Here is a 14,552-nt window from a genome sequence, read left to right as displayed (position 1 = left end):
CCTAATATCCAACCTAAACCTCCCCTGATGCAACTTGAGGCCATTTACTTTTGTCCTATTGCTTATTGCTTGGGAGAAGAGACTGACCTTCACCTTGCTACAATTTTCTTTTAGATGGTTGTAGAGAGTGATAAGGTCTCCCTTAAGCCTCCTTTTCTCTAGGCAAAGTAACCCCATGTCCCTCAATCTCTCCCCATAAGACTTGTTTTCTAGACCCTTCACCAGCTTCTTTGCACCTCCAGCACTTCCAAGTCCTTCTTGTAGTGAGGGGCCCAAAACTGAACACAGTATCTAAGGTGCAGCCCCAAGAGAGTACAAGGGGACAGTCACTCCCTAGTCCTGTTGGCCTGCTGGCCACACTATTTCTGATACAAGTCAGGATGCTGCTGGCCTTCTTAGCCACCTGAGCACACTGCTGGCTCATGTTCAGCTGGCTACTGATCAATACCCCTTGGTCCCTTTCCACCAGGCAGCTTTCCAGCCACTCTTCCCCCAGCATGTAGCATTACATGGGACTGTTGTTCCCCAAGTGCAGGACCCAGTACTTAGCTTCATTGCACCTCATACAGTTGGTCTCTGTCCATCATTCCAGACTATCCAGATCCCTCTGTAGAGCCCTCCTACCCTTGAGCAGATCAATACTCCTGCCTTACTTAGTGTCAGCTGCAAACTTACTGCTGGTGCACTTGATCCCCTTGTCCAGATCACTGATAAAGATATTAAAGAGAACTGGACCCAGTACTGAGTGCTGAGGGATGCCAGTAGTGATCAGCGTCCAACTGGATTCACCACAACTCTCTGGGCACAGCCACCTAGCCATTTTTTTACCTAGTAAAACATAAGCATGTCCAAGCCATAAGCAACCAGTTTCTCCAGAATAACGACAGGGGTAACAGTCAAAAGATTTACTTAATTATGTGTAGACAACATCCACAGCCCATCCCTCATCCACTAAGCATGTCACCTTATCATAGAAGGAGATCAGGTTCATCAAGCAGGACCTACCTTTCATAAACCCATGCTGACTGGGCCTGATCACCTGGTTGTCCTTCCTCTACGTGCCACATTGATGGCACTCAAAATGATCTGCTTCATAACCTTCCTTGGCACTTAATTCAGATTGACAGTCCCATAGTTCACTGGGTCCTTCTTACAGCCTTTCTTGTAGATGGGCATCACATTTGCTAGCTGCCAGTGCCCCTAATCAGGGGACCTCCCCTGATTAGTCAGCTTCCCCTGACATCCAGTACAATCATGTAGTTAAGCTGACCCACTGAATCTGAACTTAAACTTCCTGAATGAACTGTTTTTGTGAGGTGACACTCAAAGGGTATTCAGAAACATTTGTTATGTCTCACAGTACTGCAGAGAGGAACTAATTTTTCTTATGAATTCCCACCATGTACAGGGGCATTACCTAGGAATCTTCAAACCATGCCATTACTTCTTGTGGCTTCTTCTAAACAGAGGCCAAGATAAATGTTACATCTCACTTTTCCCTCAATTACATGGTTCCTCAGTGATGCTTCAGAAATGAGTTTGAAAAAATACTTAAGGTAGCTCTTAAGAGAAAGTTTCCAAATGTGCCTTTAAAGAAACAGAGACCAGCAGCTGACTAAAATTGTATATGAATGTTCACACACCTATTAAACTAGAAAGTATCCCCATACTTTCCTGGAACACAATTTTTATTGAGAAGAGCATAATCATGGATGTATAAAAAGTGGTTCATCTGCCCTTTAAAATGGGAAGGCAACGTTCTTGAAACCTGAGGAAGACTTTACTGTATCTTTGCAGCTGGATCAGCAGTGACATTCATGTCCCCCAAAGATGTTGCTTAGAATGAGGAGCAGTTACCCTCAGAAAATATAAAAAGGGGGTACATCTTACATTGTCTGAGAGAGACTTAAACCATTGGAAGATGCAGACTATCGAACTAGTGATGGGAGATGTCACTTTACTGTGTATACTTTCTGCCTATCTAAAAGTCCATTAGACAGACCAGCTGTGGATACAGGCCTGAGCAGACACTGAGATAGGTTTCTATAGATTTACATTGGTTCTCAAACAGCGAATTTTTAATATGTATCATGAAAATTGCTGTCAGGTATGTCAGTACTAGTGCCAAGGAACACACATTGTCCCTTTGCTGTGTGTGATCCCATACCTCCATTGCCAACGGCAGAAGGAAAACTTAAATCCTATGTAGAACAAACCTTAGTCATGTTCTTACGTACAACTCAGTAGAGTCATTCTCCTGGTAGAGGACACTATCCATAGTCTGGACGGGAATTACAGCTGTCATATATGCTTCAGAGAAGAAAGGAGTCAGAGAATGACCTGATTTCTTTAATGAATTGTTTAAGTAATTGGCTTTTCAAAAAGTTGCAGATAATTTATTAAAAAAAAATATAATAAATCAATGTATGTATTCCTGATGACTTTTATGGTGGTTATATTGGTTTTGGTTTTACTGCATTTCTGTTAGGTAAGTATGACTTTGGACTAACTGCTCCAGAGTAAATTTATGCATATTCAGAATGTAATTTGCTTTTTGATGAACAAAATAAATAAAAATACAAAAAAGTAAATAAATCACCTAATCCTCACTAAACATTCAAAGAGAAGACTGTCCTTCTCTCAAGCAGCACTTTTGTCACCCAGTTGCCCAGAGAGGCTATGGAGTCTCCATTCTGAGACTTATTAAAAGCCTAAGTGGACACAGCCCTGAGTACACTCTTGTATCTGCCCCTGCTTGAGCAGTGGGAGTTGAACTAGGTGCCTCCCAGCCTCAGTCATTCCATGACATTAACTTTGCTGGGACATGGCTCCACCCCTTGATCTTTTTGTAATTTTGAGGAGCTAGTGGCTCCTACTCTGCAGCCGCTGGTATCACAAATAGCAGAAACTGTTTGTTTAGTGTATACGTGCAGCAGAACCTGTATAAAGGTCACAAAGACATATTCTCTTTTATCTACTCCTAGACACTGCAAGTGGAGTGAGCAATTCCATAATTCATTTCAATGGGACTTTTGTTAGTATTAGCTGTAGGTTCCAAATGCCTGACCTGCATTTTTATGAGTGATTTGTTAGCAGCAGTGGGTAATCCTCCAGGGAGAAGAGGTTTTGGTACTTCGCAGAGTACTAACTTTACCTCATCTCTATTCCTAGAAGAAGTTTAGATAGGAGGATAATTCATGTTTTCGGAATGCTGCATTTTGCATCAAACTGTTTACTGTAATGAAACAAGTCATTTATTTTTATCTGAAACGGCATCACATCTCTCATTCTACTGCTGCTTCTGAACATCGATAGAAGGTGCTTGAACTGTGCTCCTCCATACCAGAAATGCATTCACAACAGGATCTTCCAGAGCCCAGAGTAATGGCTCATGAATGTCACTGGAAAAGCTTTCATAACGTTTTTTTTTTCTATTATTATTTATTTTTAGTCCTTTCTGGTGATAAGAAAAGTTTGGAATTCTTCAGTTATCTTTGGCAAAGAAAACTGGCACTTCCATCACCTGAGACTGAATCCTATTTTAACTTTGCTGTTTACAGGTCTTAATTATGTTTGTTATGATCGTAAAGCAAATGCAAAAACTAGTGTTATAATTTGTTATAATAAACAGCTGGCAAGTATACACAGCAGTTTTGTATCAGAAAGGTATAATGGATATCTGCATGACAAATGTTTTATATTAATATCATTTTTGTATTGTGAATACCATTATCAGATCTAATATAGCAGATATAATCTATGATGTTTTGATGTTTGTGGAAAAAGGAACACAATGTTATTCCTGGGGGAGGTTCCTGCAGAGTGCAGGCAGTTTCCTCTGTTTGTGAAGTGGCTGTCACAAAGGGACACTGGCAACCTCTAGCACACTGAAGTTCAAAAAAATGACATCATGTCAACATCTCTCAGCTACTTATAACATTTAGTTCCATAAGATGAGAACTTTGAATGTATTTTAGTGTTGCTACACATTTCAATAACATTATAGTATGCTAATATATTAAAAACTGTAAACATTTTTTTTAAACCCACCCAGACACTTCTCATAAAAGGAAAGGGATTTCTGAAATAATTTATGAAAGCATACTGCATGTCAAATTTTGTAACACATAGGCCTCAGTTGCTGATTGACCAATATTTTGACCAACATTGACCAATATTTTCTCAATGTAAAAAGACAGAAACTACTATGAGGGCAGAACACCCAAATCCTTTCTCACAATGCTGCAACTCTTAAAATCCCTAGTCTCTTTCTCTCTTTGTGGTCCAATGACTTTCACTTTGTTTTGCAGAACATGGTCTGGAGGGGAGAAGCAGTAAATATTTGCTGCTCTCTATCCCTGTAACTGTCCTCACAGCTACAGGTGGATTGTCCTGATAGCCATGGGAGCTGATTAAAACTCAGCTGCTGAGGAACACAATGAAATTACCACCCCCACTTGGTGAATGAATACTAGGCTATTTATAAAAAGTGAGCATTAAAATTATCAGCAGTGTAATTCAAAGTGTGTGTCCAACCCATTCTTTCATGGAATTCACCCACAAAGAACCACTAAGGTTCTGAGGAAGGTGACTAGAATTTAGAGATAAGTCAGTTTCAAGATGTGGGGCAGGATACAAGAGCTCTAACAAAGAGACAACTGGAGATGAGTGTGGTGGTTTTACCGTGCTGGGCAGCTAAACCCCACAACCGCTCTCTCACTCCCCCTCCTTTAGATGAGGAGGGGGAGAAATAAAGCAAAGAACAACTCACGGGTTGAGATAAGGATAATTTAATTAAAGGGAAATAATTATAATCATTAAATAAAGACTACCATGAACTAAACAATTTAACTAAGGGGAAGTAAAAGGGAAAAGGGGAAAAAGGGAGGAAAACAAACAAACAAAATAAATGAAAGCTATATGGAAGTGCAGAGGAAAGAAATTACTCTCTACTTCCCACAAATGAGCGATGATTGACCACGTCCTTGAAGCAAGGCCTCAACGCACGCAGCCGGTGTTCGAGAGGAGGACCGACATCTTCTCAACGAGAGCCCACCCCTCCCCTCTTCTTCCTGTTTCCACCTTTTATTGTTGAGTGTGACACCACATGGTATGGAATATCCCTTTGATTGGTTTAGGTCAGCTGCCCTAGTGATGTTTCTCTCCTCACTTTTTGCCCACCCCCTAGGAGGGTTAGAGAAAGGCCCAATGCTGTGCCACTGCTGCTCAGCAGTAGACACAACACTGGTGTGATAACACTGCTGTTCCAGCTACAAGTACAGAGTACGGCACTGAATGGGCTGCTGCCGGGAAAGTTAACATTCCAGCCAGACCCAGTACAGTGAGGAACAACCGTGTGAATATTTCTAACCAACTCATTCATCTGCTTGATCTAACTTCTTAATGTAGTTTATCTTCTTTTCCTCTTTTGGACAAGTTGATCTCTTTGTATATGTTTTATACATACATTTATGTGCATCTGTGGATGGAGTGAGAGAAAGAAGTCGCAAACATCAGAAATAAGGTTTCCTGTTCACCCCAGCACAAAAGTTCTTGTTCCACGCTTGCAGTCACAACTCATTCATCTTGTGCCTTCATATTATGAAGAAGCCTTAATTATGTGAGTCTAGATTTTCTGCCCACCTCCCTGCCCCATATTCTGTTTCACTCCATATACAAATGCCGCCATAATTATTTTAGTTGATTTTGCTATGGCAAAAATGGGCCTGGATTCAAAGCACTGTCGGTGACCTATATGGGTGACTTCAGAGAACAGGACCAGTCATGTCTGCAGGCTAACACAGCTGAAGCTTGGATATCTGATGTCTCTCTTATTGCAATGGGGTTGCATTCATCTGTTCTGAGCTGTGTCTTTCCTGACAGTTCCTGGCAGCCCAGTGTCCCACCTGTGAAGATGATCTGCAGGTGGGAAGAACTGTCATTCCCTTCCTTATTGTCATCCTCCAGGAGAAGGAGACAACAAGTGCCAAAATCTTTGTACTGGCAATATTCATCATTTTTGAATGATCTTCCAAGGATCGTGTGTCATTGGTATGTTTGACACTCTCAGTAGGCCTCATGGGGTACACTGCATTTTTGTAGTGCTAGTGCCTTGTAGTTGCTGCCTTCTGTAGCCATCAGAGTACCCATACTACATTCTTCAGATTAACAAAATTCTGATTCCCATTTTCTATATCTTCTTTGCCCGTCAATCAGTTTATCCCCCATCACCATTCTTTTGTACTCATTGCATAATTTTAAGACAGGTTTTCCAGGTTGTTCAGAGCTCCTCCTCAGCCCAGTTTTTAAAGTGGTTCTGGTTTATAGCCCACGTCCACTCAGAAGAATAGATTAGCCCTCCTTTACCTCACCTTGATGACAGTTCTGGGTTTATTTTTTTATTATTTTTTCCCCTCCCTTCTGCTTATCACATTCCTGTGGACAGAGCCTGGCAATGAGTGTAGTACCATTTGTAGCATTGAGAAAATGTCATCCTAATGCTATTACAATTAATTCAAGAGACATAGACATCAGTTTTTACCCTTTTCTCCTTGCATTAGACATGTCCACCTCATTTATGGTTACAATGAAAAAATCACTATAGTGTAAAGCATTCAAATAGAGATGTGAGACACCACATGACAAATGTGTGAAAATTGTGATACTGATGGGGATTCACCAGAGTCTTCAAAGCCTAAATCTGAGGATACAGACAAATAAATGAGGCAGACATAGAGATGGCCAGAACATTTGTTCTTAGAACAGCAAGTAGGTGGGATGTTTTGTGAATAAGATCTTCCTTAAAAAGCCAAAATGTTTAATTTAAAACCCAGTGGGCATTCAGTGCATCAGGTGTCTGGCAGGATTCAGCTCTTCTAAATATTAGGCCTTCATATTGTCCTGGTTTCAGTTAAAACAGAATTAATTTTCTTCCTAGTAGCTGGTGGAATGCTGTGTTTTGGCTTAGGATGAGAAGAGTGCTGATAACACCCCGATGTTTTAATTGTTGCAGAGCAGTGCTTATACCAAGCCAAGGACACCTCAGACTTTTGCTCTGTCCTGCCAACAGGCAGGCTGGGGGTGCAGTAAGAGCTGGGAGGGGACAGACCCAGGACAGGTGACCCAAACTAGCCAAAGGGGTATTCCATACCATCTGACGTCATGCTAAACAATATATAGGGGTGGCTAGCCGGGGGGAGGGGGCCGGACTGCTCGGGGTTAGGCTGGGCATCGGTCAGCGGGTGGTGAGCAATTGCATTGTGCATCACTTGTTTGTACATATTATTATTATTTTCCTATTATCACCATTGTAACATTATTGTTATTATTGTTATTATTATTTTGTTATTATTATTTTCCTGTCTTATTAAACTGTCTTTATCTCAACTCACGGGCTTCACTTTCCATTTCTCTCCCCCGTCCCAGAGAGGGAGGGGGGAGGGTGAGCGAACGGCTGCGTGGTATTTAGCTGCCAGCCGAGTTAAACCACGACACATATAAAGCAAATTTACTTGTTTTATTATAAAAACAGGAAATTTTTAATGCCTTTTGTTGAGCTATTCATTTCCACTTACTAGCCCCAAAGATTTATTCACTGACTCCAGCTGACAGAGAATAATTAATCCAAAGTATTCAATGGAGGTGATCTACTTCCTGCTCTTCACATAGGCAATTTGATGTATAATTAAAAAACCTACAAAATCTCACAGTTTATATTCAACAGGAGTTCTTAGTAAAAGACAGTTTACCTGTTCTAGTATAACTTTGAAGTAATTCATAAATTTAATCTGAAGAGACCAGAAATAATCATTTGGTCAGGAAGGAGAATTACTAAACTAATTGATGTAAATATTATTTATGGCTTAAAATATAGACATGTTTAAAACCCTCAGCTGGGATTAGGACAGCATTGTGCAAAGTGGTTTAAGAGACATGAGAGATCTTTCTGACCAAAGAATTTATGCTCTTAATTCAGATGAGCAAATAAAAAACGTGCAATAAAGAAATTGAAAAAAAAAAAAAAATCAGAAATAGTATGTAAAGTTATAGGAAGATATGGTTCCTGAGACAGGTGAGCAGATATCTGCTTTCTGTTTTCTAACAAATGTATAAAAAAACAAATGTCAGTAATCTGTAGTTGCTATTCACCTAGCTAATGTGAAGTTTTACTTCAGAGAGTGTGAGAATGTAACCTTGGGGTTTAGCATACATCAGAGTTGTTAGATGCTCCAGTGAAGTGAGCAAAATGTGCAAAATGTGTAAAATTCAGTAAAACTATATCCACAGATGATCAGACTCTGCTTGTTTTGAATGTATAAAAAAGGGACCAGTCAACCAAATAGTTATAGAGAGAAAATGCCACCAGGTATATTCTGTGCTGTGAAAGCAATTGGATGAGCCATAGGAAGAACATAATACAGCACGTCAGGCTTTAAATTATTTCTGCAATATATCAGGTACCCTAAACATTTCCAGATCAGAAATGTTCTGTGATAAGGCTTTTCCCTTTTGGCACCACTTTTCAGCTGGGTACTCCCTTTAACCTTAATATTTTCTCTCACTTTCTCATGGCATAAACACTTCCCTGGAGCTTAGCACTGTCACTTACACTACCTGTGGCGTTCTGAACAACTTCACCTAAAAGTTTTGCCTATACACGTGGAACTTTCAGAATCTCCTTAATTCAGTCCAGATGTAATCACTTGGTTCTTTAAACCAATTTTGTACGATGGATGATTTTCAACATAACGTTTGCCACCAAAAAGACCAAAATTTACCATCTACCTTAAATATCACTTTAAATATTTAAGGTATTTAAATATTGTGGATACTTTAAATATTGTGGATTCATGGATATACTTGTATGATATTTTCTAATAAATGTTCAATTGATAATCATGAATGATTTGTTTGTTTTACCCTCCTGGTGTGTGTGACACATGTCCTCCTTCATGAGATTTATTACCCAAAGTATTTGTTATAGGAACAATTTTGGTCCTACTGAAATTAATGTATACACTTGTCTTTGTTGGGAGTGAGAACTGGCACAATTTTATGCATCTGTATTTTATATTTTAGGCCCAGCTAAACGCCAGAGTTGCAAATAATACCTCTTAAAATGTTTTTTATATTTTTGCTGCTGGATCACACAGAATCATAGAATCAACATGTACCTGTTCATCTGCACTTGCAAATATAAAAGGACAAATTCAGTTTCAAAGAATACAGGGCAGGGTTGCTGAAGGTTGGTGGTATTGCATATTCTTATGCTAGACCCTAGCTGTTTGGTTGAAATATCATCCTTTTATGTTTTTGATTCTAAGTTTTTTCTTTGGCTTGTACAGGAATTAAATTAACTACAACTGTTTATGTGATATATTCAGGTTATGGCTTTGCTTTCAAATTCATAGGATGAAAAATGCATCAATAGTTCACTTTTATAATGTCAATTTTTTAATGAAAACAGTGTACAGGAGACTGAACAATTGCAAGTGAAGGATATTAATTGTGCATTTGTTCAGACTTCAGTATAAATTATTGAATAGTAATTTATATATTGAATTAGTGGAGCAAACTGCTGTTCAATTTAAGCAACTGTTATTAGTTGTTTTTCTTAAGACTACTGAAAACAAAAAGAATCATACTAGAGATATGATGAAGCAGATTGTTTCACTGATTTTGACATATGGAAGTACTGCCAGGGAAATATGTCTTCCTTAGCTCCAATAAAGGGAACAGCCTTCTTGGTTTCAAACCTTCATATTTTAAATTTTAGTTCACTACCTTGTCTTAGGTTTGGTTGTGCTAGTGACCTGTCAGCAAGGACTCCCTCAAAGTGGAGGCATCCTTTATATTTATTTAGTCTTTGGTCACTTTGCTCCCATTGAAGAGGGGGCAACGTTAACTTGTTTCTAAGAGTTTCTTTACAGTTTGTGAATGTTAAATCCTCCCTTTTGGATTATAATAAAACAAATAACAAAACAAATTTAAAGAAATTACTGCCAAACATCTCCAATGATCTGGAATTTTATTCCATCCATATACATGCATAGTAACAACATTTGTTGAGAAATTATTTCTATCAGAAGTAGAACATTATCTTTGTGATCACCAGTTGCAGTATTGCTACTCTTATATTTAAATATATCTTATATATGAATTAGATTCATAATTGCAGCATTGAGTTTAGGGTTTTGTTTTAGACTGTGCCTTTCAAAAGATAAAACTGATTGATATGACCTCATTACTTACAATACTGCTTCCAGTAATTTTGTTCATTCTTTATAAAGTATTGCATTTAACAGCAAAGGTTTAAAAATTGAGACAGAGATGCATCAGCAAAAGAAAATACAAGTACTATACAAGAAAAAAATTGCCATCTTCATTTAACGTACGTTTCAGATTAAGAAAGTGGACAGAAACATACTGCTACATACAAATGCAAAGCCTAATGACTAAGGTACTGTATCTGCTAAAATATAAAGTGCAAACTGAGCCCAATTGTTCAAAAAATTGAAATTTTAAGGCGAACTTTACAGCATAGTTGAAACTTCTTTGCAAGTTATATTTTAGCATATACATATATTTGCAACAGCATATAAGAAAAAAAAATCAGGATACACAAGTGCTTTTGAAGCTATTTCTAAAATGCTTTTCTGTATTGTTTGTGACTATTTTCATTAAAATCTACTATACAGTGCAAACCATATGTGCTACACAATAACTATACAATAACATTACAAATGACTTTAATATAAAGTTTTTAAATAAAAAATAACATAACTACAGCTATGAATACTGCTGGTAAAATAAATTAATATTTTTGAAAATGGCACCAATAATACACTTTACTAATGGACTGTAATGAAATTACACCTTTAAGTCTTCAACTCGGCAATAGTGAAATCTCCTGATTGTCCAGATGTAATTCAAACAGCTTTCTTTAGACTGTATGGAACAATATGCTAAACACAGGTACCAAAGGTGACCAATTGTTTCATTTGACATGTTCTGCTGCATGTGACGAGCAATAAAACTTCTTATGAGTTATAAAGTTTGAAAGATTGTTGAACTGGATGTCACACAGTCGGCAATACTTTCCACTGGTTGGGGCCTGGGTAGAACCATTCACTCCTTTAGCTATACTAGACAACTGTTCCTCTGCTGTAGGAATTGCTGGAGAGACGTTTTCGTTTGCAGTTAAGGGATTCTCAGAGATCCAGGAAGGAGACTTGTGCCCATCTTCATGCGGAGGATTCTGGGAAATGTTCTCCTGTTGTGGGTTTGCTGCAGGTCTTTCCTCCTGTTTTAGTCCCCCATTAACTATTACCATGCCTCGGTTTTTTGGCAATAGTGGAAGAGACTCTTTCTTCTGCACAGCACATCCATTTGAAGGAGCCTGGCCTTTAGGAGATTCACTTTCTGTATTTGTGCTTTGATCTAAATCAGTATTATGAATGACGAGAGAACCAGAAATGTAATCACTTGGCTTTATTCCATAATATGGAGAAAGCTGATCTGCTCCTTTAGCTTTCTTTATTGCTCCAGGGTAAAGGCATTGTGGAAGAAACAAATGTTTGTTTTCTTCTTTTGTAGCAATAAGCTGGGCTGCTTCACTAAAGACTTTTAGTCCTTGAAGTGTCGCTAAGTGTGTGGAAAATAAGTTTCCATTAGGAGAGGACTGTTTTGAGTTTCCATTTTTCTCACATTTAATTATGCTTCTTTCATAGCTGACATCTGGGCTGTTTCTTTCACTTTCTGGGTTTTGAAACACCTTACTGTCAAGCTGTCCCAGGTCATTACGCTGATGGGCAGTGACAGGGCAAAAATTCTGCTTATGAGCCAGGTAGTTCTCTACCTTGTTAAAACTTATCTTGCATACTGTGCACTCATGATAATCCAGCAGCCTTTTGGGAGAGGTGGATGTCCTCTCTGACTGGGGTAAGCATTTTTTACTGAGATCTATTGGCACATCCATCTCCAGGCAAGACACAGTGGAGTGGGGAGTATCACACTTTGAAACTGGAACACACTTGTTAATAGACAGTGATGTTTCAAGATGCTTTGACACTATTCCTGGAAATATATCACATCGTGGATGGTAACATTCTCCAAGACTTTCTGTTGACTCTTGAGTAGATGTACATGGATTGCCAAGATTAGCCACATCCAGAAATCGCTGTTGTACTAGTGGTGGCCTTTGCTCTTGCTCTGGTAGGCACATCTCATACATCTTTCTCCGCTTCCGTGTACGCATTGTTCTCTGCATGGCAGGCACTTTGTTGGAAGCAGACCTCTTCAGTGGGGGATCATGGCGCGTGGCACAGTAATACTGCTTGTGGACCATGTATGTTTCATGTCTGCTGAAAGTAATATTACAAGCTTCACATGTGGTCTTATTAGGATCACTCTCCCCTTCTACTAAAGAAGCATTGGGATTCTTTACGTCAGAAGGTTTTCCATTTATCTTGTCATCACCGTTGCTTGCAGTTGATAACTTCTTAGCTTGTGCTGTGAAGTCTTTTTCATGACCTTTATTGTTTGGCCCAATCAAATCTAAAACATTGGAAGAGTTAATGCAAGATGTCTGCAAAAGCTGATTCTCTGGATCTGATGTGTGAGGAGCTGTATTCAGAATGCTTATAGAGCTTTGACCATTACTGGGACTTACAGCTTCTGGCATTTTCTCTGGAACACTGGAAAAATCTGGTGACTTTGCCATCTGCTGCCATCGGCTGCTGCAGTAGTGCTTTTTGTGCACCAAGTAGTTGTCCAAATTATTGAATGTTATGTTGCACTCAAAACACGTAGCTCCTTTTGGCATCAAAGGACTGTAAATTACTGGAGGATAATTGCTGCTTCCATGCCTCAGCCGCCGGTGGACCAGTTCAGACATTTTGGCTAATATCTCTGAAGCCTGAGGAACCACAGTGATGTCCTGGGGAAAAGCAAACTGTGAAAGAAAGGGTCCCATTGGGAAAGAAGGACCAATATTAGGCTGAACTGGCGATGAGGCAAGTCTTGGACTAGATGGTTCAGATTTTATTTTAGTGTATGATAAACTTTGCTTGTTTGTTGCAGGCTGTGTTTCTGGCCTCTGGTTTGGAAGAAAAAGCGGAGCCTTTTTTTCACATTTATCAAGCTCTGTATCAGAACTTGCGTCTTTAGTCTGCATGGACTTTTGGCCCTGCGGAACATCATTTCTACTCAACAGGTCTGTTGCTGGCTGTAAACCTTCCTCATTTCCACTTGGAGAATGTTCAATGTCACTTTCTCTCTGAATCTTGTTGCCAGAGACATGTAATTCTTGGTGCTGCAGTAGCTCCCTCTGAGTTTGGAAGCCAAAATGGCAGTGATTGCATCTAAAGGCAGCTTGAGTAAGATGCGAGAACAGGTGCTGATGAAAGTTAATCACCGAGTCTGCAGTATAAGTACAAACTGTGCATTTCAGACTAGCACCAGGTGGGAGAAATTCTTCCATTTTCACTCCTATAGAAAAGATAAATAAAATACAATTTAAGTGACCGTTTTCCCCTTCAGAAAACATACAGGAAAATCAGTTGCACAGAAGGTACATACACAGTAAGAACAACTAATTTTCTCCTGATGGGAATCTTGCATAGGTTTTAGTCACTCAGAAAATACTTGAATTGGTTCTGAATTTCTTTCCTCAAATTTCTAGAGGAGATTCCCAGACTTCTGCTCTGCTGCGGAGAGCCTTAGTATCTATGTGCACTCAGCAGAGATGAAGGGAATGAAAGAAAAAGGGAAAGGATAAAAATAGACAGGACTTATTCTAAATGGAAAGGCCTTAAAAATTACAGTTTTAACTGAGGAGACATAATGTTCTCCACACACAATCACTAGATATTTTGAATGCACAGAAAGCACATCAAGGTCAAAAAATACAAGATTATTATGTGGTTTCTTTAAGGTACAGCCCTCAAACTTAGGGTGCCTGAAAGAGTACAAGTAGCACTTTGCACATTACTGATGATAAACTTTTTGATTCCACAAGTTGGCTGTAGTGTGGGAACAATATACAGAACTATCCTCATCAGAAAGGACTCATGAGTTGTATTAACTGTGAATGTAGGATGAGAAATAAGACATGGTTTCACAAGCATTTTATCTCCCACATATAAGCTACTGCTGTAATACAACAACAGCTTTCCCTATCAAGAGCAATACATTCAAAGCCATCTTATAATCATTGCTGAAACACAAAAATATTTCACAATATTTTGAAAGTAGAAATGCTTAAAAAGAGATAAGACCAAATTTCTGTCTTGCAACAACACAGAAACAACACAGATTCTGAATACTTGTAGACAACAAAAGCTGGAAAACAATTGGTAGGGATTGTATTGGAAATCTACATGAAACATGGATATTGGTTCCGTGAACACACACATGCATGTGCCTTGGTCAGATAAAATACATCTTTGGCAGTGGAACAATATAAAGCTGTAAGAATATTGTGTCTCAACCTGTGTGAAGCCATTCTGTTGATCTGGAGGTCCTTACTTCACTTTGAGCATCACTGTTTCTCA

General features: G+C 39.0%; 1 protein-coding gene across 3 annotated transcripts in view; it reads right to left on the bottom strand.

The window, feature by feature from the left end:
* Positions 1-10,010: 10,010 nt before the first annotated feature.
* ZFPM2 (zinc finger protein, FOG family member 2) overlaps positions 10,011-14,552 on the bottom strand; it is a 321,808-nt gene continuing 317,266 nt past the window's right edge. For all 3 annotated transcript variants that reach the window (XM_084511800.1, XM_084511801.1, XM_084511802.1), the window contains one exon: positions 10,011-13,488. In XM_084511800.1, the coding sequence (XP_084367926.1) occupies positions 10,997-13,488 (2,492 nt within the window). In that variant the 3' untranslated portion in view covers positions 10,011-10,996. The remainder of the gene's footprint in view (positions 13,489-14,552) is intronic.

The sequence above is a fragment of the Aythya ferina genome (genome assembly GCF_964211825.1).
Source record: "Aythya ferina genome assembly, chromosome: 2".
In the NCBI taxonomy this organism is placed as follows: domain Eukaryota; kingdom Metazoa; phylum Chordata; class Aves; order Anseriformes; family Anatidae; genus Aythya; species Aythya ferina.
Note: the sequence above shows the minus strand (reverse complement) of the source record. Positions and strands in the feature narration are given on the sequence as shown.